General features: G+C 39.3%; 1 protein-coding gene across 10 annotated transcripts in view; it reads right to left on the reverse strand.

The window, feature by feature from the left end:
- Window positions 1–3,712: 3,712 nt before the first annotated feature.
- dlg1a (discs large MAGUK scaffold protein 1a) overlaps window positions 3,713–27,087 on the reverse strand; it is a 111,545-nt gene continuing 88,170 nt past the window's right edge. For all 10 annotated transcript variants that reach the window (XM_013911818.1, XM_013911817.1, XM_013911819.1 and 7 more), the window contains 10 exons: window positions 24,224–24,338; window positions 17,180–17,362; window positions 14,578–14,641; window positions 12,362–12,377; window positions 10,333–10,383; window positions 9,488–9,589; window positions 8,918–9,090; window positions 8,726–8,835; window positions 7,902–7,993; window positions 3,713–7,205 (listed from right to left, as the gene is read on the reverse strand). In XM_013911818.1, coding sequence (XP_013767272.1) covers window positions 7,099–7,205; window positions 7,902–7,993; window positions 8,726–8,835; window positions 8,918–9,090; window positions 9,488–9,589; window positions 10,333–10,383; window positions 12,362–12,377; window positions 14,578–14,641; window positions 17,180–17,362; window positions 24,224–24,338 — 1,013 coding nt within the window. In that variant the 3' untranslated portion in view covers window positions 3,713–7,098. The remainder of the gene's footprint in view (window positions 7,206–7,901; window positions 7,994–8,725; window positions 8,836–8,917; window positions 9,091–9,487; window positions 9,590–10,332; window positions 10,384–12,361; window positions 12,378–14,577; window positions 14,642–17,179; window positions 17,363–24,223; window positions 24,339–27,087) is intronic.

The following is a 27,087-nucleotide window of genomic DNA, read 5'->3' on the forward strand; positions in this document are numbered from 1 at the left end:
AGCTAAAACTAAAAACTACTTCCAAAAACATTCAGCTTTGATATTAATGAGTTTTTTGGGTTCATTGAGAACATGGTTGTTGTTCAATAATAACATTATTCCTCAAAAATACAACTTGCCTAATAATTCTGCACTCCCTGTAGGCATAATATACAGGGATGAACTTTGTCCCGTATGGGGCTGTTTCACTGTACAGGTCTCAGGAGAGTTACTGTACTCTCATTTTACATTGTGGGCCACATACAGCCCACTTTGATCTTAAGTGGGAGTGAAACTCCCCTTTCTGTCATTGTAAAAAACAAAATAACAAAATATTTAATTAGTGAGATATCTTAATATACAACAACAAAATGCAATTTCAACAGTGTGTCTCAATTTTTATACATGATAAAGAAAATTTGCTATAGTACATGGAAGAAACCAGTCAGCACAACTTCAATTACAAGGAAGAAATGTGGAAAAAAATAGAGGGAAAAAAGCCCTTCTATAAAACAGAATGTTTTTGTTAATTCACAGAAAGTGTCCTATTTTTTTCACTGTGGGTCCACAAAAAGGAAAAAAATGTCTAAATTTCTATTGTAGATATCCACATATACAAAAAGTCTGAAAATATATTTAAAAGTTCAATATTTATGCCCTGTTTCACATTTTCCAGTGTTGTCCAGTGGGCTGGATTGGCATCTTTGCTGGACCAATTCTGGCCTCCGGGCCTTATGTTTGACATCCAGAGATAATAATAGAAAGTTCAAAGAGGTTTGAATCCTTCTTTATGTTTCTTTCTTTCTTTCTTTCTTTCTTTCTTTCTTTCTTTCTTTCTTTCTTTCTTTCTTTCTTTCTTTCTTTCTTTCTTTCTTTCTTTCTTTACAATGCTGCAGTGCCAAACATCTGCTGAGTGGATGCTGCAGCACATGAGGATGCATTATTGTGGTCGTAAAACAAATTATAAATCTGCAGCCTTTTGCCAAAACTCAGGAAGTCGACCTTATCATAAAATGTGTAATTGCTCTCATTGTTGACAAAATGTTCAGATGCCTAACAACGATCATTTCCAGGCACGGGACAGGAGATGATGATAATAAAACTTCATCAGCAGAAAGACCTCACTGTGGCGAAACTGTCCGGGTGTGAGCTTGCTCATTTTTTACGCTGTGACAGCATGAGGATGACACGGAGGTGACAGTCACACCGAGGTGTCAGTGCCATTTTCAGTCAGTGTTTTTTGTCAGCAGACATGAGAATCTGCCTTTCATTGAATATGAAGCTTTTAACCTGCATTTTACAATGCAGGACAAAACAGTGTTCTTTGCATAAAAATGTTGAACTGCCTCTGCATGACTGTCCTGAGCACTTCTAGGCTTTTCTCATTGGTCACATGAACCAGGGCCAGTGTCATGCACAGGCAATATACTGTACCTAAACATATAATTATCATATGACAGTTTAACTTGCACAGAAGGCCCTAGGCCTGCCAAGACTGATATGGGAATAGTTTATATCCAGTGACCCTGGGTATTTTATTGCAGGATATTTGCTTCGAACTTCTCGATAATGACAAGCTGAACTCCAGGACTCGATGAACTCAAGAACTATGAAAGTGTGAACCTTGGACCTGGTGACGAATTATATCTGTGGAGATAAGTACAGACATCAGAGCGCCTAAGTCGAATGAACATAAAATAAGTTTTTCAGTCACTTGTATTATTTTGTAGTCCTCTGTATGGCTGGGATTACTTTTTTTCCTTTAGTTAATATCTGAAATGTATGATTTGATACTAATTACACACAAAAAATCATTAAAATCTTTAATATCAGATTATGATAATAAAAAAACAACAACCCTGGACTGCAGGAGAGAGAGAGAGGACCAGACCAGACCCTGGGTGGATCTCACCTGCCTCTTTATTTTTGTTGTTGTGTTGTCTTGTTTTGTAGCTACAGTTTTTTTATTTAACCAATGGGTAAACTGAATCTGCAAAAAGGTCTTCAACTCTGTTTTATTTATATAGCATCTAATCACAACAGTGTCACCTCAACACACTTTACTGTATATTGTAAGGTATAAACCTTACAACAATACAAAGAAAACCCCAACAATCAACTGACCTCCTATGAGCAAGCACTTGGAAAGAAAACCTCCCTTTTGAAAGTTTGTTCTCAGGAAGGCAAACCCCCCAAAACAAACATTTCAGTAATAACTACGTGGTAAACGTGTTTTATTTTCTTGTTCATTGATTAGAAAAGACGTAAATTTGAAAGATGATTACTCATGTTATTATTATGGTTATCATTATGTAATTATATGAACAAAGCATTATTTGAGCCTGCATAGGTTTTTCTTGGGCACTCCAACTTCGTCCAAGAGTCAAAAGAAAGGCAAGTTGGGTTACCTGGTGATTACAATGAGTGAAAATGAGTGTGAAAGTTCATTTGTCCCTCTGTCTTAGACCAACAGCCTGTCATAGGGTATACTCTATGACAGGTGGGCTAGTATGGTGGGCCTGATTGGTCAAACATGCTGCAACTTAAGAAAACAGTTGCAAAAGCTTTAAAAAAGCTCATAAACACAATGAAAGTTTTTGAGGGCAGGCAAAAAACAAAAACCAGCTCCCATTGCATTTTATTTAAATTTTGCTGTATTTTATGTGCTAGTGTTTTCTTAAGTTGCAGGGCAGAGTTTGATAAGTGGAAGGAACTAAATAGCTGCATGAATTGTATATGAAGACTATTGTTTGGACAGTTTGAGTCTGACAGTCATAGCATGACTTTATGCCGTGTTTAAAATATGGATATTGCTACATAGAAACTACCAAATTCTAAATTATGGGTACACACACATCGTCTATCCGAGGTCTATCTGATATTCGCGTGTTGTTGTTGTTCCTGGATCAGCATGCTAATGTTGATCCAGGAACAACCTGCTGAGGTCCACTCAGGAAAAAAGAAACCAAAGTTTTTTTCTACTCTACTCTTTCTTTACTTTGTCTGCCTTTGTGTCCCCTCTTTCTGTCTTCTCTTCTGAATTGTAAACCACATACCTGTAGGTACCTCTTTTGGTCCTCGAAATGGTATCCATACACATTACTGTGAGCGCCTAGTGCTATGAGTTCTACTAGTTAGCCATAGAGGTTCCATATGTGAGCAGCACAGTGGTGCACTTTACGTTTGTAAATGATTCTAAATTAATCCATGGATGGATGAATGGACATCTGTGTAGATTGTACTGCAGGGACAGAAATGGACTTTGCCTGATCATTTCATGGTATGCTTTTCAAACCATGTGTATTAATAGAATATACCTGAATATTAAACATCTGAAAAACAAATCCTAGTGTTTGGATAAGTGTGTCTCTGTTGTTCAGCATTATCTTCAAGAAAACGGTGACAGTGTGAGTTTAGAAATTTCCGTCTGCGTCCCTTTTTTTGAGCATAAGTACGGTAAAAAAAAAACCCTCTTAATAACACCTGTCAACACAATTAATATTTGCACCCATTCAAGACCCTATTTATAATCAATATATAATCTGCACCCTTTTTTCCTGAACTAATGATACTTTTTTCCAATTGTGCTGCTTGAAGAGTCAAATCAGACATCCAGAGAGAGCACTACAAACTCGTAGTAGAGGTGAGAGTAAAGGAACTTATATTAGATTACAGTTTTAAGAGAATATTCACATTCATACACATTCCACAATGCAAAAAAAAGAAAAGAAGGTTAAAGGTAAAAGGATTTCAGCAAATCTCAATAAAGACTTTTATTTATGTTTTTTTGTACCAAAATAGGCAGTTAGAGCAGGGATAAATATTATATGTTAGATATAGTTCCATCTCTGTAATAGATTCTTTGCATCGGTGCTTTACTCTAACATACAGTGGCATGGTGCCCTGGCTAAAAACACACAGCCAGAGTCATACAGACAGCCCAGTTCTGTCAACACACAAACACAGTACTGATCGACCTGAATCAGTGAGGATTACAGATTTGGCCTATCTGAACATTCTGTGGAGAAACATTTAAAGCCTTTTAAAACACATGCGGTCAAAAACTGGCTGTTATTTGAAATAAAAAGCTACTCTGTTGACAGAACAGTCTTTCTATACGTCTCCAGTCTCCAGTCAGCTTGGAGAAGTCGCCTCGGGGTTGGAGGATGGAGATGGGGAGCGGGTGGCTGACAAGGTCCATACAGGTGGGGGCTGCGTCGCCAAAAGCATCTTGGGATCTCGAATGTTACGTTTGGAAAACAAGAGATTATGTTACATCGTGTTTCCGGTGAGTGTCGTTCATGACCTCAGCACTCGCGATGTTGCTCCCTGGAGAAACTGGAAATATTACACCAACGCCAATTACGTAGCAAAGGGCTCTCAAGAATGTACGCTCTAATCCGAATAACAAAATATCTATGAGGCGGATAGAGTTTAAATAATTTTTTGCAGTCATGCGACAAACTTTACAGGTGCAACCTGGATTGCAAGAAAGTGAAAATAATATTGCTCCACAGCACCTTTCAGGCCACTGAGTAGAATGCATTAAATGGCCCTTGCGATAAAGCAGATGCAATGCTAAAAAACAGATATACTCAACAACACTGCTATGATTTTTTTTGTTGTTGTTTTCGTTTTCGTTTTCAGTACAAGTAGAGTTTAGTCACGTGTTGTTAAGCTGAGCCTTGGCGACAAGCAGCAAAGCCTCTGAAAAGACTACTACAGGTAACAGATGCACTAAGCAAGCTTCACATGACCAACAGAGTCGCCATTGTTAGGTTACATGTGCTGTTAATGTGGTCACAGACTCCACTGAGTAGCTTTAACCCCATAACGCCAACTGTATCATATATAACACATGAGTTGTGAGTTTTTTTAAACTTCTTTAAATATCATCAACCTAAAAAATGTCAGATAAAGCAAAAATTATACAGATTGAAACTCGTGTATTGATAATTCATTTCTTTTTTTCTTCTTTTTTCATTTGTCAGAAGGAAAGGAATGGCTCAGGCTTAACAGGGTTAGGTTTGCTTCTCGTGCTGTGTGGCCTCCTAAATGAATGAAAAGCCAAACATTTCATCCTTCAATGCATAAAGTAGACATTTGTGAAATAATGAAAACAGGCTCCAAGATATAACCCTTGGATAATTATGGATGGAGTGCGGAGGTCACACATAAAGGCTTAAACTTAAAAGGGGGGTCAATGCTTAAACTTATAAATCCAGCGGGGGGAAAAGTGGATTACAGTTAAATGGTTAATCCAAACAGCAAGTTTCTCCAGAAGAGTACACTCGATACCCCTAAAATACTCATCAACGACAGTATGACGTGTTTTTTAACCTTTACCAAAAAAACCGCGTCGACCAGCTTCGTCTCAAAGCAGCTCAATCATCGCTGAGGGAAAAGCGAGTCTGTCGTGCATCACGTGCGCAGACCGGAAACACTGGGAGGGTAAAGATGCTTTTAAGAAACCAGCCCTCATTAGTGCAACTACGGTAAGAAGGAAAGCCGTAACAATGATGATTACGATCGTGATGATAGTGATGATGAAGCAGAAGATACACTGTTTAATGCTGGCGTGCGTAACTAACGTCACACTGCGCAGAGGAGGAGACACGAAGGCATGAGACAGAGAGAAGGAAGCGGAGGTGGAAGGAAAAGGCAGAGAAGCCTCTTTGAGATGAAAGCTTCTACGAAACAGACTCGATCTCGAATCTGGGCCACTGTTTGTCGAGCTGTCGAGTACAATTTTAGAACTTAAGTAATAAGAAAAATGTCTAAATTCAGTTTTATTTGATTTCTCCTAACAAACTGGAGCAGTTTATGGTTTTATTCTGACTTAAATGTTGTTGTTTTGGAGTGTTTACACAAACTACAGCTTGTACAATAATCTGTTATTTGTATCTGATTTTAACATTTTAAAGATTTTTACCATTTTCCCTTCATCTGTACTTTGTATTCCAGACAAAGTATTTATGTATTTTGTAAATTAGACGATACATTTCTATTGAAGATAAGAATTTGTAAAAAGTAACGAGCAACAGTGCAGATGACTTGACTCTGATTGGTGATTGATCGTTCGATGGCCTTATGAGCTGCTCTATCGTGTTTTCTCTTTGGCTGTAAATCGCAGTGAGCTGCCTGATAAATATGACCTTGTCTCTGCTCACCATGGAGAACGGTGAGTTATATTAAAAATATTTCTCAGAAATGTGATGAATGCAGGCCCAGAGCTCCAAACGTACTCCATCATCAATATGAGGCAGTTTGTTTTTGACCTTTTAATAGCAAACTACTGATAGAGGGCTTTGCACTTTATTTATTTGAATTTAATCTTCGTTTGTTATCGGATCGAGAACTGCTGCTTCTTAATATAATTATTATTATGTCACACATTGCTTACAGATTAAATGATTAATATATTCTTGCTACATCTCTAAACAGTATTTGTTTTGATGCCAAAATTCTGCGGCGTATTGAAAATTTTATAATGATTTTCACCTCATATCTAAAGTCTGTGGATAGTCAAAGGAAGAAAGGGAATGAAAGGATTGAGGATTGAGAAAAAACATGAATAAGAAACTGTAAACAAGAGTGATGCTATGAGGAGAGACAGACAGAGAGGGAAGGAGATCAAGATTTTGTCCCAAAAACATGCTCTTAAAGCTACAGCGTGCAAAAATCTGCCTCTTGGTGACAATATAATCATTACAAACCCATACATGAATGCATTACCCTTCGTTAATATGAAAACAACAACGACAACAACAATAAGAAGAACAATAATGAAATCAAATCAGATAATGGTACATGTCGCCTTGATTTAAACCACCTCCTTAAACATTAAGGAACTGAGCTGTAGGAAGATCCACCAATAGGCTGCTGGACAGACATGAGCTCCTCCCACTTCAGGAAGCAGCAGTCCCAGATAGTCCCAGCCTCGTCCCACTGAATGTGCTTATGTAAATGTGTCAATGCATGTAGTGATGTGCGTGCATAAGAAAAAGAGAGCAAGGAAGCAGGCTGATAATAGAAAATTAGACAAGAAGGAAGTGTGCAGAGAGGCTGATGTTTGTGTGTGTGTGTGTGTGTGTGAGTATGTTGTATATGGGTATTTATTCAGAGTCGCTCCTTGGTGGGAACCCAGATGTAAGGACCAGACTGCTCCTCGATGATTTGCTTCACCTGCGAATACACTTCCTCTAGAGTTGAGCCCTGGACGATTGCTGCAAGAGAGAGAGAGAAAAATATTAAAGATTAAAAGATGTGTTTAAATCAAATAATGTGACACACAGGAAGAAAATAGTTACTGTAGATGGATGGATGGCCAAATATTCTCTTCAGGTGTTGGTAAAGATCAAAACCTGAGCTAAATGAGATTTTATGGACCAAAAACACAATCCCACATGTATAATAGCTTAGCTTTAAAACTACTCGACGTGTGTAAATAAGTGAATAAATCACAGCTTGCCAACAACTTTATCAGCATTAAAGGTGACAATATGCCAGTGTGGTTCACAGCTTGCCCCTGCTGCATGTTTAACAGTTTCTCCAAGCTGCCTCCTCCACAGATTCTCCTCAAACACAAAAATAAACTTGATCACATTTTCACTTACACCTCAAAGCATACTAATCTTTGATCAAAAAAAGTTGAGCAGATATGGAAAATGTTATTTTTACCCTACTTTCCAAAGTTATACAGCTCATGTGTACAGTTTTCTTTTCAAAGTGTATAACCGCCACAGGTGAGACTTTACTGTACAGTATTTATCATACACTCACAATATCCTGATATTATTAGGGCAAAATATTTCTGCAGTGATTTAGTAGTAGCAGTGACTCTGGAGGCAGTCCAGATGTGCACATGGAGACAACCTTGAGGGGGGAGATTTAAAGGTATCTGTTTTGTTTAGGTGACTCACCAGTGAAGTACTCTGTGAACTCCTGCTCCAGTTTCACAGCTCTGTCGTAGGCCTTCCTTGCCTGCTCCTCACTGAGACGCTTATTCATCTCTCTGCAGAAAGAGACTACAGTTATTTTTCTGTAAAAAATAAAACCCCCATTAGACCCTATGCAAAAATAGCCCTACTGATATTTTCGTAAAGTTCAGCAGTGTTAAGATGACTCAGTGACTTTTAGAAAACGGAAAGTGATGAGTGAACAAAAGTAAAGGAACATATAAGCAAAAAAGAAGCTGGGCTTCACATTTATTTAAATGAGTGAAGTTTAGCCCTCATTTAAAATAATATAGGCAACATTCTCACTGTAGAGGCGTTTGACTTATTGCATATTGTATAAAAATGCTGTCAACCGGCAGCAGTACCCATCAGCCGTCCAGTAAACTCACTACGGCTCAGGGGTAAAAATGAAGTTCACTGAGTTTTTTCCCTAATAAATGCAGCTACACATTTTTTAATGGAAAAAGAGAAAAAAGTACCTTCATGAGAGGTATTTCATCAGTATGACATAAAAGCAGAACTTTTGAGAATTAATATTTGTCATGTCAACCTTGAACCGTCTCTTAGAACATTTTTGTGGCACTTATTTAGAGAAGTTATACAATGTTACTGGCTTTGTTTATGTTGCTGATAGTTTTTACTTATAAGATGCTTATAAGATGCTACTTAAATACTTATCATATTTTTAACATTTCCATTTGATTACTTGAGCTTTCAAAGAACAGATGATAAAACAGTGCAAGACAGATGCTCAGATTGTCTTTGAACAGTTATGTTGTGTCACTTACAAAATGTTGTCGACACTGAGTGGTCTAATGAGGATAGCGATGGGATGGAGGCCTGCCATCTGGAGACGCTTTATCGCGTTCCCTGATACATCCAGTATGCAGTGCTTGCCCTGTGGGAGAGACACGGAGTCAGACATTCTTTCTTCCCATACCCTCGCTCTCTTTTTCCCATTGATCGTGTCTCTATCTCACCTTGTCAGCGACCTCTTTGACAGACTGTATGCTGGTTCCATACAGATGGTTGTTATACTGTCCAGCCTCGATGAACTTGTGCTCCTGAATCTCTCGCTCCATGAGCTCTCTGGAGGACATGAAGTGGTAATCTCTGCCATCCACCTCGTAGTCTCTCCGTGGCCGTGTTGTGTCTAAAGATCAGAATTTACACAGACTCAGGCAAAGAAATAAAATATCTTAGTGTGCAGTATCCTGCTCATGAGCACCTTAGTGCACATATTAGCCTAAAACATTAAGATTAAAAAGCAAAAACACAACATTATGTCGCATTAGGGACTCATCTGTCTTCAGGGTAGGACATCCATTTTTTGGGGGTTTGGGAGTCTCATAAAAATGTTTGTCAGTTTTTTTCTAATCTAAAAAACTAAATGAGGCAAACGTGACCCTTCACTGAGCTCATAAAAAATGTATTAAAATTAGGCATGACTTTGCGATTTTGATTTATTGCCTCAAGGTCATAAGGTTTGCAAAGCTCCAGTAACTGTTGCAGGTTTCTACTGGGATTTATAATGAACTAAAGGCACTCACGTGGGACGCAGGAGCCAAACTTGTCAGGGAACTCGGAGATGAGGTCATCGTTAACCCGATCTTTCATTGGTCCAAGCACGATGACTGGCCGTGTGTAATTAACTGAGAATTGACAAAAAAAACAAAAAAAAAAACAGGTTCCGTCAGCGTGTAAAATCCACTCCTCTGGAGTGTCTTTGAAGGATTCACAGTTTTAAAAAACTTATACCAGCCTTTTAACGCTGCCTGTCTGAAATCAGTCATTTTTACCTTAAGTCACCTCACTCAAAAGAAAAAAAAACACTGGAAAGCGTGCATCAAGAGGACCCTGAAATCTATAAAAATTTTAATGCAGCTTGCTCCAGATGATTTATTTAATACAGCTAGGAAGTTTGTAATGACTGACCCACCGCTGCTTCAGTGGGATTTAAGCAAGCTACAGAAAGGTTTTCCAACTACCGGTCGACTGTTTTTTTTCTAAAATAATGAATTCTTACAAACTCAATTAATTACTTCCCCCAGGCATGTTTAAAGATGTTACAAAGTACTCTGCTTTAGTAATACATTGTCTAAGATGTGTTGATTCTTAAAGCTACATCAACTGATTTAAATGGTTTGAAGTTTTAGATTTTTTTGCAACGGCCTCGGATTCGCTTCAAAAATGCTGTTTGCAGGTAAACACTAAACAAACACAGCGAGCACTTTCAACACAATTTCCCTGTCAAAATGACAAATTCTTTCCAATGAGAAATGATAAAGATTGAAACACAGTTTTGAGTAGAGAAGCACTTTAATTTACCTACATAAGCTAAGCTAACACACATGAAAAACAACAACAAACCGAGGAGGAAAGGGAAGCCACTGACCTTCATGCTGCATGACAGGCTGGTAGGTGAGAAGGATCTCCTCCTGACCGGCTGTTTAAACAAACACAAATGAAGGACACATTAAAAGGACCAACACTTGACAACATATCACGCCCTGATTTCTACTTTTGGAAAAAGAGTTCTTCAACAGCTCTGGAAAAGCAGGCTGCAGAAGCAGAGAAATGTAAACTGTACACACAAAGACATGCACGTAAAACTAAAGTAAACCATAGCACACAATTACGCGTGACACACCCACAAGCACACACAGAGGAAAACCTACAGCCCAGCAGCTACATCAAGCAGGTGATGAACTGAGAGGCAAAGTTTAAAAGATCAAGAACAGAGTGAAGAAGAAAAGTGCATTTAGGAGAGAGACAGAGAGAGGGGACAGAGGAGGGGCTAGACTTACAGGAACTACTCTCATTATCACTGGTGCCAGAGGTTACCAGCTCTGGAAGGACAAGACAGGTCAGAGTCAACACACACACACACACACACATATATATATGAACACACATACAACACACACACACATATGTAAACACATGTACAAACTTGCATTCACTGTCGTGGTTTCACTTTTCAAAACAGAATTCCATCCATTCAGTTTCTATATGTGTGTTTCGCTGTAATATCTCAATTATAACATCTACTGCTTAATACACAAGGAAAAGTACAACAATGCTCAGAGAACTCAGTCAAACTGTACACCAGTTGCATTTTTTCTGATATAATAAAGGGCAATTTCTAAACTGTTTTTCCAATGTCTCAGATTAAATGGGGCTATTGTAAGGGCACCTTTGGGCAGGATCTATATCTACGTATAAATTGACTTCTTTCCTTACATCTGCAAATTAAACACAGACTAGTACACACATGGTGTTATATATATTTGTGTAAATTAGTGATTTTTTAATATTTTGCTTTTTTGATTTGATTTTGCAATTTGTGTTTTAAGTAACAAAAGAAAAAAAAGGTTTTTTTTCTAGCATTACTGAAACAAAGACATTTTGTAATGTAATAAGTAAAACACAAATAATATCTCAATTATGTTTGTACATTTTCGTTTTTTAGCATAAAAAAATAATGAAAACCATGACCGAATTAGAACGCTGATTATTTTATCTTACTAATTCAATGTGTACAGCACCAATTCACAACAACAGTCACTTCAAATAGCTTCATACTATAAGATAAAGAGCGTAAAATATTAAAAAAGCAGTCCCAACAATCTTACAAATATCTGTCATGATAAGAGAGCTATTTAAAAAAAATATTCCCCTATAAACTATAAGGAGGCATAACAGACTCCAATGAGCCCGTTTAGTTCGCTCTGCTCGTTTGAGGGTTAGAAAATGATGTGCAATAGTTTCACAGCTAACTCATGACGAAGCTAGAAAAGTTTAGAGATTGAGCAATTTAATGGGCAATTAAATTGAATAAAAAATTCAGGAGATTACCATGCATATTTTAAGTTGTCTTGCACTTTTTCTGAGGGAGCCTGTCTGTGCTTATTTATAGACTCTAACTAAATTATCAATGTTGTAGCTTTTGGAAATTAACACAAACCTTTATTATCAAGAACCATCAAATATGGGCAAGTTCCACATTTCAGATGCCAGTATTAATTTTCTAATAGCTTTTACTTGCTGTAAATATTCATACTGGACATTTAAATGCGCCTTCGTGATGCATAAAAGTAAAACAATCCAGACCTCTTCTGTGCAAATGCACATTTGGACATTTAGCTGAACATAACTTATTCCAAAGTTGACACTTTTTTTTAACTTTGTAAAGTAAATTTTAAGGACGACTTACTTTAAGGTAGACTTGTACTGAACAACTGGTTTTTGGAGTACTGCTCCAGACTTTGTATGTTAGGTGTGTAATGAACTCTATATTTAATTGCACCCTATTACTTCTCCTCCAACTGGAAACTTAACAGAGTTTAGGTCTGGTCAGGTTTGAGAAGAGGTGGAATTATATGTGCTGACCAGCAGGTGTCGCTGAGAGAGAGAATACCTACCTTTATCATCCTGATCCTACAAAGACAAAGAGAGACGGAGAGAGACAGAGAGAGGGGGGTGGGGGTGGGAGGGGGTGGTGGTAAAGACACAATTAATTATCATATTGAAAATTATTCCAGGAGTATCTTGACTATTATCAACAGAAGCCTATTTGAAAGCTTTGAGCTCTCTACTGCGAACGCATATACCCAAAGTTTTAGAGAGCAAGAATAATTACAGTGTTAGTGCAGCAGGGAGTGTGTGTGTGTGTGTGTGTGTGTGTGTGTGTGTGTGTGTGTGTGTGTTTGCATGCTTCGCAATTTTTAATTATCATCTCTTCACCACACGGAGCTGCTGATTGCAGCGTTGCTGATTCAAACAGTGTGAAGAAAACAGAGGAAGAGTGAGAGTGTGCGCTGACAACACGGTGATATCAATAGCATGTGTTAAACCTGTGCTCAGCATCACACTGTGTAAAGTATGAATAAAGTCACATTGTTGCCTCACCTATGAACTCAGACTGAAACTTTTCTACGTCACAAATATCTAATTAAAAAAACGGAGAGAAAGCTGCCACTCTCTCTGTAGTTTGACTTTGAATTAAGGTTTTCCCCTGCAATTCTTTATCTGCTAACAGGTGGTGTGGCTGTCACTAACAGGGGCAATGCAGCCAACCCAGTCACTGACTGAACTACAAATCAAATGCGATTTAAAGGCTCCATAAAGAATAGAGTTTTTAATTCTAGTGCCAATTAAGAACTTAAACTTTATTAAAGTAATGCCAGATGCCAGAAAAATTGTTCATTGTTCATAAACAGACAACCTATCAAATAGCACAAGGTTAAACTAAATCGATATCAGCAGCAGTAGCACTCATGATTGCCTGTAGCTCTCTCTGAAAAGCGACCTTTATTGTCTCTGTCATTTACTAATCAATCCAGCAATCAGTTTCAGCTGTTGTTGCACTTCCCCTTATTATCTGTTATAGCTACGATAGGTGTGTACTGTTGGAAATTTTAGATGTTTGCATTAATCATGACCAAAGGTTTAAATAGTGACACAGCTGACCTCAGCCTGAAGCAGCTTTAGTTAGAGCCTTTTTTTTTTTTTTGCTTTGCATTCTGAAAATCTCCTTTAAGTCCTGGAATAAAATGAATCAGCTGGAAATGAGCAATAACAGTCCTTATTGAGTTTTGGTGAAGTTCAGGAATAGCAATCCCTCATGTAGTTTTGCGATACAATCATGGTTTTAGGTAAAAATGCCAAGTTTAACATTGCTGTGGTTTGAAGAAACCATAGATTGTTGTTCGAACACAGCAGGCAATCAGATGACTTTAATTTTGTTGTTTTAACACCCAGCCTCCTTTCTTTGTGGATTTTATCACATCAAAATAGCATCACGCTGCTTCTATCAACACTACCAACAGAAAATCATTGTGATTGTTATATCCACTAGATATAGGTGTTGTCTCGTGAGAGTAAAAGCAAATGTTTGATGCGACTGGAGGAAATAACAAGCTGTTGTGCCTCTCGATTGAGCCTGCCTGTAGTGAAGCACAAAATAGCTTTTAGATGTTTACTGACACTCTACACATCTGTACTATTTTAAGATCACACATGTGACCTTATAACAGCATGATAAAGTTGCTCTTTGTGCTTCAAATGTTGCTGAAGCCTTTAGAGAGAAAAGCATTCTCTGTCATATGGAGACTATCTCTCCACTCCGTTACATAAGTTCGGGGTATGACCCCCCACATATGGAATATGTGGAGAGAGTCTCTCACTCAGAGAACCAAGGTTACAGCGTAACCGTACTTTCTCTGCAATTACCCTGCGCACAAAATATTTAACACAAGTACAGCCTGACGTTGTGCCTTCTCTGTAATCAGATTCAATTAGTCATTTAAAAAACAAACAACAAAAAAACCCCACCATATTTTGGTGGTGTCTACCTTCAGCTGTCAATCTACCAACTGTCAGAAAACAACCAACCAACTGCTTTGTTTCATCTGACCTACAGTTCTTAAACCAACACAATATCCACCTTACTGCTCAAAGTAAGAAAAAAATTAAAATAAGACATTTAATGTCATGTTTTTTCAAAACAGTAAAGAGCTCAAGCTTTGCTTTTTACTTCTTTTGACATTTCACTGTTATGTTCAACACCTTGAATTAAAGTATACTGGTTTGAGAACTGGTTTGAGTTTTAAGATTTATGACAAACATTCATACTCACTGATCTGTCCTGAGACCTGCTCACTCTGACTGTCTTTAACCTCGACCTCTCCTTCTTTTCTGCCCTGTGAATAAAGCAAAAGACAGGTGCAAACGTTAGGAGGCATGCAGAGAGCGGATGAAAAAAATATGAACAGCGAATCAGCTCAATTAACACCCTGAAACTGTAAAACGAATTTAACGTCACAACGAGTGTCTCAGGTTGTTATGGATCTGAAAGAATGATTCGAACAAAGCCACAAAATATTGTTTCATCTGAAAAGTAATTTTGCAGCTTACTTTATTGGAATGTTGAAACTGTATATCTTTAAGCATCAGTATGAGATTACGGGGGTTTAAAATAGCACTGAGAGGAAGCAGAGGGAATTTTGTGCACTTATCCAGATGTTATGTAAGTTGACAGCGAAGAGCTGATTGCATGGTCGTGTCCATTAATCTAAATGGGCTGTGATCACCTTAAAACAGGTGCAAAGGAATAAAAGACCGAGACGGCATCGAAACACCCCAGCATACTCGGGTGTAGAAGGCATTTCCTCCCTGTGAAGGTTTCACTTGCTCCTGCTGTGGGGACATTTTTGTCTCCTGTGTTTAAATTTAGCTTTGTCACTTCCTGTGCAGGACCATTTCCTGCTGGCGATCACATCCAACTCTAGAATTTCAAATAAGCTGAATCTCTGGGACCTGTTTCTCTGCTGCTTAGCTTTCTTTTTTAATTTAAAAAAGCCAGATGTGTCTTTGTAAAAAGTCTTATGTAATACAGCTTTTAGCCCCCTGATGTCTGTAAACAGCTCGACAACTGTCATTGACAAACCAGCAATAACGTAGTGAATAAAAAAGAACATCGCAATGATAACTAAAGATATATTCTGGGTTATCCTGTTCTTTGAATGCTGACATCTTTATAAGAGCATGCTTACACTTAACTTTATCTCTAAAAAATGTCCTCGGAAAAAGGCATGAGGAAAAAACCAGAGCAGGTGAGCAGAAAGAGGAGAAGAAGCAAGATTAAAAAAAGAAGAAAAGCAGCAGACGAGAGGAAAAGGAGTCGAAGTTAAAGAGGAGTAGAATAAAGAGACCTCCATGGAAAAGAAGAGAGGAGAGCAGCAGGAGGGATGATTGAATACAGTTATATCAGAGGCTGAACACAGCTTACATTAAAAGACTGACTGAACTTTAATAATTACCTTTCATCATAACACTAATGCTAATAGCGCATAATCCAGCTTATCATTTTTAATATCCTGCAGACAGATAAATTGTAAAATCTAAATCTCGGGCAGACATATTCTAACATCTTTAACAATTTTCAAACTACAGCCTGTAATATATGAATTTCTATTACTTCTGTTTCTAGGCCGTTTTTTTAAACTATAACACAGTTATCTACGTAGCCCTAATGCTCAAGCCTCTGCTTTAACACCTCAGTCTATTAATACCTCTCTGTCAAACCCATATGTGACAATCTGCTCATTTCACTCACTCCTACTCTTCCTTGCCACCTTGAATCCCTTCTTTCCTCTCTAACACTCCTTCACTTTCCTTCCTTACACCCCATCACTTTCCACATCCCTCTGCCCCTGGTCATCGCCTCCCTCTGTGTCACGGATGGTAAAACGACTCGTCTTAAATTGTCCTCTCCTTGCACCTCAGAAATCTAACATCTGTCTGTCACCTCGTCCACAGGGCGAAACAAGTGGAGAAGGTAGAAGGAAGGAAAGTTGGCATATATTTCCACCACAGGATTACATTCAGCAGATTCTTCGTAATGATGATGCTCGCAGTGATATGAGTCAACACAAAAACGACACTCTGGTGTAAAGACTGAAGCTAATTTGAAAATGAATCTCCGACCACGGATGCTGTCCCCAGGAAACAGCTGCCAAGCTGTCTGTATTTTAAACAGCACGGAGCTGAAATCCAGCGTCAAATTAAGTCAGAATGGGATGACACATTGAAACTAAGTAGATTTTTTTCTCTGTCTTTTTTATTTTGAGCCACAACAAACAAATAAAAGAAAAACCCATTTAGTAAATCATGAAAAGAAGATACACAGTCTTCCACCTTGATATTCCTCATGGAAAGGTGCCAATGTGAACAAACACTGTGGACGAACACATTTGTTTGTTTTCTTATTAGTCTTCTTAGTTTTCTAATTTAATTTTGTGAAGGTTTATGGTTGACTCCAGGGTCTGCTGTATAGTGGCCTATCACAATAAGCCTGGACAGACTTGTATTATAATAATCCTCATCCTAATGAAATGACTGAAGACCACACTGACGCTCATTCTGGTCTGGACTGTTTTCATTTGATTTAATCTGTATGTGTGAAAAACTTAATAACACTTCATTTTAAGGCCTTCTGAAAAGAGTCAGATCCAGATTTCTAACAGATGAACAGAAAGAAAATATAAGTGTAAAAGTTATCATTCAATATTTGTATTGAACAAAGATTCAAATGTGAACATTTTTAGGTGATAGCAACAACTCAAAACTAGATTTGAGGGAATGGGCGGACTCGACTTTAACGCTTCTACTTTAGTTAATAAAACAAAAATCAATAAAACCATCCACCCACTCCCATCTGAAACCCTTTGAACTCTGACCTCCGGCGGCTGGGGATGACCCCGACTTCCGGGCAGTTTGGGGGCGGGGGGCTGAGGTGACGGGCGGGCCACCACTCCTCTTCGCTGGCGCTGCTCACGTGGAGGATATCCCCAAAATGAAAGGGCAGGGCCTGATTGGGCGCGCTCAGATCCGAAGCACTTCCATCATAGTCAAACAAGGCCCTGCAGGGGGACAGAAAACAAATGACGCATGCGGTTACACGCTCAGCTTCAGCGCGACAAGCCATTCTGCTGGAGGACAGGTTAGTTGATGACATATACATTTCATTTTGAAGTTTGAAACTAGATTTCTTTTCTCTAAACAGATAGAAAGACATGCTGGAATAAATACAAGATGAAAAACAGCTGAGAACTGTTTTTCTACACAACAAATTATTTTTTTAATTACTAATTTATGACCTTGTCTTGGAGCACATGGCACCGCGTATGTGTCTGAAGTTGTGCACATCTGTCTGTGTGAGTGTCACTGTGTATGTGTGTGTAGTAGTCTGTCTCTGTGACCACAGAGATGCAAACCCATCCAGAGGGAAAAGACCTGGGAAAGTAGGCCAGCGTGTATGCGTGTATGCGTGTGTGTGTGTGTGTGTGTGTGTGTGTGTGTGTGTGTGCAAAGGAAGTAGAGCTGAAATAACCAACATCCCCTAAAGTCCCTACTGCCTTCATCAATAAAACAGAACAGAGACAGAGAAGGAGAAACAGAAGAAAATTAGACAGAGAGGTAGACACAGACAGGCCAACAGAGAGCCTGACATTTGTACAAAAACACAGCACTTCGTGCTTTTTTAACGATACATCAAGATGATAAAAGAAAAGACTTGAGTGCTTTAATTTTAGGTGGAGGCTAAAAACTGACAGCCTGCATTAGTATTACTGTAATATAAGTTAACAGGCGCTGTCTACCAGGACTGCGAGCAGGGCAGAAGGATTGCAGGTGAATTCACTAAAGTGTTCAGGGTGACGCTGATTAGCTGCAACAGCACAAAAGCTTTAGTTAAGCTGCTCTGTTGGTGACAGCGATAATTCGATTAGATTAAACCTGAAGCCGGTTTAAACTGTGTACAGTAATCATCAAACACAATATGTTGCCTGTGACAATGATGGTAGCACGATGCTGTGATACTTGATATTTACTGCAAGACAACCACTTATTATAGACGTATAATTATATAAACCTCTGTATAAACTATTTTACAGGCAGTCATATTTTTTTTAATGCTAAGCTGTGGTCATGATAGGTTATGGAAGTATAGAAACTGACCACTCACTATTATATTTATGATAAGCATGAACTCATTTTGATCTTTGTAGGAAAAATCAGAAGAAACTCTACAAAAGTGTTTAAAAAATGATTTTAGTAGACCACATGCAGCCTATAGATCTGTTGTAATGGGAGCTACTGTACAGTGAGATATTTAGATATGTTCCCATAAAGTCAAAGGAAAGTCAGGTATTCTAAATGGCATGACAAGGTACATGAACATCACAAGCTGTAAACATAAAGTACTTTTTTAAATTAGTGGATATTTGCTGCAACAAGAAGCAGAAAATATAACATACAATAAAAAACACATCCCGCCTAATTTTGCAGCCACCAAGTTACAATGATGGATGTGCAGAGTTATGAAAGTCGCAGCTATGTAAATATAATTCTGTTAAATCAGTTACAGGTTATCAATTACACTCAGTTTATTTGTACATGAGAACCTTTGAAATCTAATTACTCGAGGGAAGGGACACACATTTAATTACTGCAGCGTGTAGCCACCTAACAGACTGCAATTATAGCACAGTGTGTGTGTTAACCTGTGGACATTTTCAACATTACATAGCATGTAAATGCTATTTTTGTACAGCAATCCGATTATTGCCTAAATTGTGTGCCCGTGTGCCTAAAATCAATGACCTGTTCTCAGTATTACATTCATTTGAATTCCTCTGAGGAATTTGTCCAGTGGGGAAGCACACATGAATTACTGTAACCAGTCTGTAAAAGAAACGCACACCCATTGTGTTAGAGATTTTGCATAGCCAGCAGCCTTTTGTCCAAAGAGCACTGCAGTTTAACTTTCCAATGAATACTCATATAGAATTACTGCACATGTGCATATTATTTCCAGAGGTGAAAACGGCTGTGTGACACTGCTGTCATAGGCGAAACAGCCAAATTAAAGTAAACCCCCATTCACATGTAGATTAGCGGTACACAACATCACACAACATTAACTGCATGCTTGTGATAACAGACATTAACCTTCTGCAGCACAAAGCTAAGAGAGAACAGCTTACCATCTAACTGACATTACAGCAGCACATGTAACAGCCTCAGTCATGTTCCCTAACAGGCATGCACTGTATGTTGATGCTGAGGAAGTAGAATGAGAGCACATTGTTGTTTGTTTTTTTAAATAATCCCCTTTTTACAGAGTTTATCTGTTTATTTCTTCATTTCTAATTGTTTCATTTCAAGTTTTACATTATTTGTGGAATATAGTATGACAATGTCTAAGGCAGGAGAGTCAGGGGAGAAAAAAAAGGGTGGGGGCGGGTGTGTAGTGGAAGGCGTAATACAAATAGAAATGCATAATGCATCGGCAACTGCCGCATCTGTAAGAAAAACAAACATACAACACCTGCAGCACAAACATTCGAAAATGCACAGGTACATAAATCAACAATCTTCCTGTGGGGTGTGTGTGTGTGTGTGTGTGTGTGTGTGTGTGTGTGTGTGTGTGTGTGTGTGTGTGTGTGTGTACGAGTGTGAGAGAGAAAGCGAGAGTGTCGATTGTGAGTGTGTCTTTGTCATGAAATGCACTTGAAAATGAGGGTGGAAAGCTGCAGCAACTCCCCCCAGGAGCCGGAGGCACACAGAGATGGAGAACAGAACAGAATCTTCCGCAGTCCCCCAAGACTACGGAAGACCTAAGGCCACAGATCTCAGTGATATCTGCGGGAGTCCCAGAAGACCAGAGGCGATGGGCAGCTGACCCTGCCAGAGGCCAAACACCCCAGTACGAACTGAGATCAGGGCCCCAGGGCTCCAGGCGCCCAATACCCGTCTGGTACCCAGCAGAGCTCCCCACAGCTCCAAGCCGCCCCAGACCACCAAGGGAGTGGGTCAAAAAGAGTATATTTCTAACATATTAGATTCTCTTCATTGGTTCCCAGTTAAATCCTGAATCAAATCCTCCTCACATACAGGTCTTGAATAATTAGACCTCTTAGTGCCATATCACTACAATAAAACACTTTTCTGTCAGGGTGCTGGGTTATTTGTAGTTCCTAAGATATTTTAAAGTCGACTAGGGGGCAGAGCCTTCAGCTTTCAGGCCCCTCTTCTTTAAAACATCAAAAGAAAAGGTACGTCATCTCTACTTTTAAGATTAGACTTCACTTTCTGATAAAGTATATAGGGCTAGATCGGGTGAGCCTGAACCCTCCCTGAGTGTTTCTTCTTCACTCACCTGTTTTCATTGTGCGTGTGTTTATTCTCCGCATTTAATCACGAGTTATTATTAACCTCTGGTTCTCTTCCACAGTGTATTTGTCTTCCTCCCCTCTCCCCCAATGGCTTGTGGCAAACACCCATCCCTCTCTGAGCCTGCTTATGATGGAGGTTTCCTCTGTTAAAAGGGAGTTTTACCTTCCCACTGTGGCCAAGTGTTTGCTCATAGATGATCCTCTGATTGTTCCTGTTTTTCTCTCATATTATTGTCTCCGCGTTACAATACAGAGCTCCTTGAGGCAACTCTCACTGTGATCTGGAGCTATATAAATAAAACTGAATTGAATGTTTAAATGTTACTCACAGATCTCTCAGATTATCAGAAATACTTTTGACTTTCTCCATTTTCACACAAAAAATCTGATCTTATGTTGAGATTCACTTTAAAATATATGAACGTCTGGTCACCGGAGTTACTGGGGTGGTAGTAAAAAACTATTTGCATAACTGGTCCTGAGCGTACATTATTCCAACATTTGTACAGCCTAAAACACAAAATTTGCCTTAGGGCTTTGTAACATATACAACCATACAACTCCCCTTCCCACAGCCTTCAGCAGAAAATGAATTCTAACATTAAATGTCACTATATTAGGTTGAAAAAAGCCATAAAATAAACTAAACTTTGAAACTATAACACTCGGTTTCAGGACGTGCTGCAGCATTTTAAAATGCTTGCAGCAGGACTCAGTTCAGCAGACACAGCTCTGATTTTTCAGTGCACACATTCAGACCAAAGCAAGAATAAAATGATCTTTATATAGTATATGGACACCGACAGGTGACAGCTGACTGAGAATCTTTCTAATATACAAAAATAAAACAATAAAAAAGACAACGAAGGATTCAGACATTTAAAATAAACTCTACACCTTCAATGAAGACAGGACATCAGGACCCCTGAGCCTTTCCGCAGTGAGATATACAATTACAATGCTACTGAACCATAGGCTGTGTTTAAAATAGACCATAATGGTGTGAATGTAAAATGAGGCAGGAAAGAAGAAGAATGGAGGAGAGGACACATGCTCACCTTTTATGCAAGGCCCAGCTGCACATACAGTATGTCACTTTGTTTCAGTGACATTTCCTCTGACGAAAGGTTAGCCTGTCTTTTACACACAACATTTATGCACACACAGATCCTGTATACACACACAAGTACACACGGCAGCAGCCCACACGCACACACAAAGCCATCTGTCATGCACCGACATCCTCAGCTCGACCAATCAGCTGCCAGTCTCACAGTGCAATTTGATTGGTCACTTCTGGGCAGTCTCCAGATATAGGAAGTTCTTGCACGACATTGATTTATGCTTTACGTGGGCTGTTGGAGGGGTTATTACATTACTGTCTGCAACCGTGAAAGATCCTGATTTTGAAAAGAGTTGGGGGAAGATTGCCGTTAACCCTGACGAGGTGGTGGCTTAAAATATGTATTATGATAATTCTTATGGAAACATGCATATAACGTCTGTAACTTTGGGGTTTTGTACAGTGAAAGTGTGATTTGTGTCATTCACATGTCACGGTGAACTGTGATGTCATTTCTTACGACACTATTATCAGGTTAAAACTAAACTCTTACAGGCTCGTGATTAATGACATCAGTCTTATCTGTACTTTGGGTTCAAGGATAATTAGGAAATGTTAAGAAGCACTGCTTGGCCGATGCCTCGTTAAAGCAGCAACATGCAGCAGACTCTCAGTTTCATTCGTGTTAACTTTGCTGAGAAAGAGCCCCCTAAATGGATGGTGGCCAGTCCCCTCAGACATAGTTAAAAGTTTTTCTCCACAGCAGAATTTAATTTAGGTGCACTCTGGTAGAAGACATTCTAATGCAGGCTTCTAATCATTTAATCAAGTGAGCAGTGGACATTTCTCCTCACTTTTAGCCTGAGCCAAATGAAAACAGTGGATGGGGGCACGCTTAATTTATGCTAATGATAATCATGCCTGCGGCTAACTACTTAAAAATTTAACAAACATGATGTCAAACAGCTGCAATGCCATGTTTCCTGATAATGAGCCACTGGATATATAGTTCAGTATGAGGATTTGTTTTAATGAGGGGGGATTTGAGGCAGAAGCATCAAGAGTCCTCTAGCATCTTGCTGTAAGGAATCAATTTTTTATGAAATAAAAACCGAGAAAAGTAAACTTAAAGGGTTTTATAATTAAATAGAAAGGGGATCAATCAGCCTGTTTCTCAGTCAGATGAAGCAGACGATCAGTCAGTGGGATAAATCTTTTTGATTTATTGGTCTACAGCTCCCCGATAGCTGACTGCGACCTTTGGCCTGTAGCTCCAAGTTTAGACTCTGACGCAACGCTCTTTCTCTCCGTCTGATCAGAATGTGCGTGTTCGGCGGAGAGAGAGTGCGTTATTGAAGGTGACATTCATCCCAGCTGCACCCACTCTTTCCTTTCAGGTCACTTGCACACAGCTCAAGTCAGATATTCCTTTCGTCTAGAATGCACTCAATTTTGTGTTTTGTTTTTTTTTCCAACTGAGCTAAAAATTACATGAAAAATACAGAGGTGCAGGATATTTTACTGTTTGTATCAAAAAACATTGTAAAACCTGACAGACGTGAGTTAGTAGATTAAGAAAGACATGGAAAAACATTTATAAACATGAAAACCATCCAACCTTTTTAACAGTTCTGCTTTTTTGTGCCAGTTAAAAGGTTCTTCTTCCTGATCCTGAGATCAAACTCTTTAATATTGAAAGCTTGAATTGTTCTAAGTGACAAATATGATATGACATGATAAATATACAGGAGAGAGCAACATTCAATGACATTTCAGCTGGAAGATGTTCATTATAATGTTACGCTTGGTCTTTAATCAGCCAGTGGCACAGCCTACTGAAATGCACAAAGATTGATTGTGCCTTCTCTTTCTTTGACATCTCTTGCCATGATTAGAGAAAGCATTGCTTTTTTAATCCAAAAGTCAAATAGATACCCACAGATTTGTTCTCTGACCACATTCTCCGATGCTTTTTCTGCTTAACTGAAGTAACCTAAAAGAAAATGCTTGTCTTCCTAAAGCCTCATTTAGTGTTGCCATTAGAGCTGCTTTTCCTGTCTTTGCTTTCCATGTGATTGATCTTCCAAGAGCTCCAATGTGACTTATGTGGACCCAGCGACCCAGCGTTTTAATCAATATTTCAAAGCCTGTGATTCTTGTGAAGAAAGGACATCAAAAAGTGGAGCTGGTTTCCAGCTGAAACCGCTTCTGGGCTCTAAAGACGGAACCCAGGAATCGGGCGGGCAAGGACAAGAATGACACGAGGACAGAAGGACGCTCACAGAGGTGGCAGGCTGGTGGATGTGTGAGTGTGACCCTGTGCCACACACACATCTAATTGTGATTTCAGATGTGATAACCTCACACAGTAGACAGCTGAGATAAGGTCCTCGAATGATTGTGCCACATTGATGAACACTGGATAATCAGTCACCTCTGTCTGCCCTGTGTGTGTGTGTGTGCGCGCGTGTGTTGTGTTGTACCTGACGTAAAGTGTGCGCTTCTGTGTGGAGCGGAGAGACGTGGAGCTGGAGCTGACACTGCTGGTCATCATCTGTTCCCTCAGGTCATGGATCTTTGCCTCGAAACGACTGTACTCTACACACAAAGAGACACACAGTAACGTTGTTAGACCCATTGGGCTTGAGATAACAAACCTTACCTTTTTATTTAAACAAAATATGGTTTATGTTTTTCATCAAAGAAAAGAACAGAGCGAGAAAAAACTGGAAAAACACATTTTTACAAATGGCGGCAGCAAGTAGTTGAGTTGTGACGACAACTACAGAAAGTAGGGTTTGTTTTTTTCCCCCTGCATTCAAGATCAGAAAGGATTCCCTCTGTGCTGAGTTACTCCACTCAGCTGCAAACACACTGCTCTCCCAGACAAGCACACGCACAGTCTGAGTTATCAACGGATTCTCTACAGCCATAATCTAACAGTCTGTTTGATGTGAATGTTAACTCCTGTTACATCAGACCCGATCCATGTTAATATCGTCATCAACACATACATTTACAGTCGTGCGTGCACAGTGTGCTTTAAACTCCACGTAGATGCAAAATGACTCAGACCTAAATAGATAAACGTGCCATACAGTGCAACTGAAAACAACTGAATCCTTTTAAAGGGCCACATATACAAAGAAATAAGTGCACTTGCAAACTTACAGTTGGATTCATGACACATGCGCAATACTGTTCTTACCACTTAGTGGATGTTAAGGAAGCAAAATAATTGAAATCAAATCGTGGAAAATGCATTTTTCACGCTTCTTTTTTAATCCAGACAACGCCACGGCCCCTGATTTTTCCACGTAAGGAAATATGCTTGCCTAGAGATGTTTTACAAGAGAGACTGAAGAAAGCGAAGCAACAGCACCTGAGGTGGAAGCCAGACCTTTCTGAAAAGATGCTGGGATGAAAAACTAAGATGCATGTTATATTCCATAAGAGAGACAGAAACTGAACTGGTAAAAAAGACTTAATGTTAAAGAAGAAAGAAAGAAAAGAGTCTCTTGTCCAGGTAAAGGACAAAGGCCACCGGATCTGTCAGGCCAAGATTAATAACTTGCCACGATTATATTCAGAATTGAGATAGGATGCTGCTATCTGAGTGTGAAAGTGATGACATACATCACTATCACACATTACACATACATAGCAGCGAGCGATCGAACGACCATCCGACTATTAGATCACCTGCTCTACCGCCTAAGCTGAGAGTACCAACGGAAGCATTAAAAGAGAGAGAGATACGGCTCTCAATTTGGAGCAAAGTCAGCAAACTTTTTATGCAGTTTTTATCATTTTGTGACAGGCAAGCTCATGTGCCCCCAGTGACCACTGAAATTAAAGATAACACTCGGAAATAACTGTTAAAAGATGTGTCGGGAGAACTTCAGATGGCTGGCAAGTGGCGAGACATTGTTTTTAATTTGCCATATCATACTCAGCCTTTCCAAATGTTTCTAGGTAGCAGACTAACTAAATTGAAATTCTCAATCTTAATAATGCACACTAAACCCAGACTGGTTAATTGTTTCTCAAACTGGGAAAATAGCCCTAGGCCCGCACGAACCACTCTGGGACGTGGGCAGCACTTCACACTCATTCTGTCCTTTTTTTTCCTCGCATAAAAAGATCTAAATACATTCTTCAGCTTATCATTCATGTAAAGTTTGACCACAAAAAATGTTTTAAAGTGAGTTTCTTTGGGAGATGAACTGGAATGATACCATAAGCTCATGTGACTCAGACCAGTGCTGACACAGAGAGCAGTGGGACATATTAGGGCTAGACGTAGGTGGAAAATGGGTGAGTCTGCACTGAGGAGCTCCATTATACATGCACAACGATTTCACATAGTGACGTTCCGGCCGCTCAGCAGTGGTGTGACACAGCATCACTGGTGCAGCGTTTTCATGGAGTTATTAACTTTTTATTTACTCCTTGGCTGAAATGTTACAGATCTGCAAGAGGCACACAATACTGGAGCCCAAAGTAAAATGACATTGACGTATTGGATGGGAAAACGGCTGAGTTGTTTGCACTCACATCCTCGCCATTCAGCACCACAGTTGCAAATGCAATTACACAGCATGCAGTTTTTCTTAGTAAACCTGTGCGGACCCGTAAATACATTGCTGAATTTCCAAACAGCATTTTTAGTTTAATTGCTGGGAACAATTGTATACTCATCTCCCTTGAATGGCATGAAGTAAATTGCGCGAGGCCGACCGATCGGCCAATCAATGCAAAGTGCACTGATTTGCTCAAACACTCAGCACAGCTGCCTCGTGCTTTAGTGTCCTTCTGCTAGATGCAGCAAAAACACTTTACCGTCTCACCCGATATTTCAGTGGCCATTAAAATGTCATTCAGCCTCTTTATTTATAAGCTAAAGTATTTTGCGGTATACACAAAGTGGAAACACAAGTATTTCAGCTGATGTGCAATGATGGCTTCGACAATATCTGGACACACTTCCTCTAGCAATAAAGTACATAGTTTTAACCTTTAGCAAGCTGCCGCAAACGGCAGTATTTTGATCCAGAGTGGCTGAACAAGCAGCAGAAATGTGTAATAAATCCTTCCTGACTGTCTTCTACTCTGCTTAGCACCACACAGCTTCCCAGAAAATATCTCAACTAATACACGGATGACAACGCCGCAGGCAATAAGCCTGAAAAAGCCCCTCTGAAGGATGTCCCTGTGAGTGAGTGTGCGTATGTGTGTATCTGAACCATTGCTGTGGACTACAGAATCTAATTAACCCTGAGTAATTCAATCATTCTCTAGGTACACACGGTCATGAACGCACACACACACACACACACACACACAC

The sequence above is a fragment of the Pundamilia nyererei genome, unplaced genomic scaffold (assembly GCF_000239375.1).
Source record: "Pundamilia nyererei isolate P.nyererei 1_Seehausen unplaced genomic scaffold, PunNye1.0 scaffold00072, whole genome shotgun sequence".
NCBI classification, from domain to species: domain Eukaryota; kingdom Metazoa; phylum Chordata; class Actinopteri; order Cichliformes; family Cichlidae; genus Pundamilia; species Pundamilia nyererei.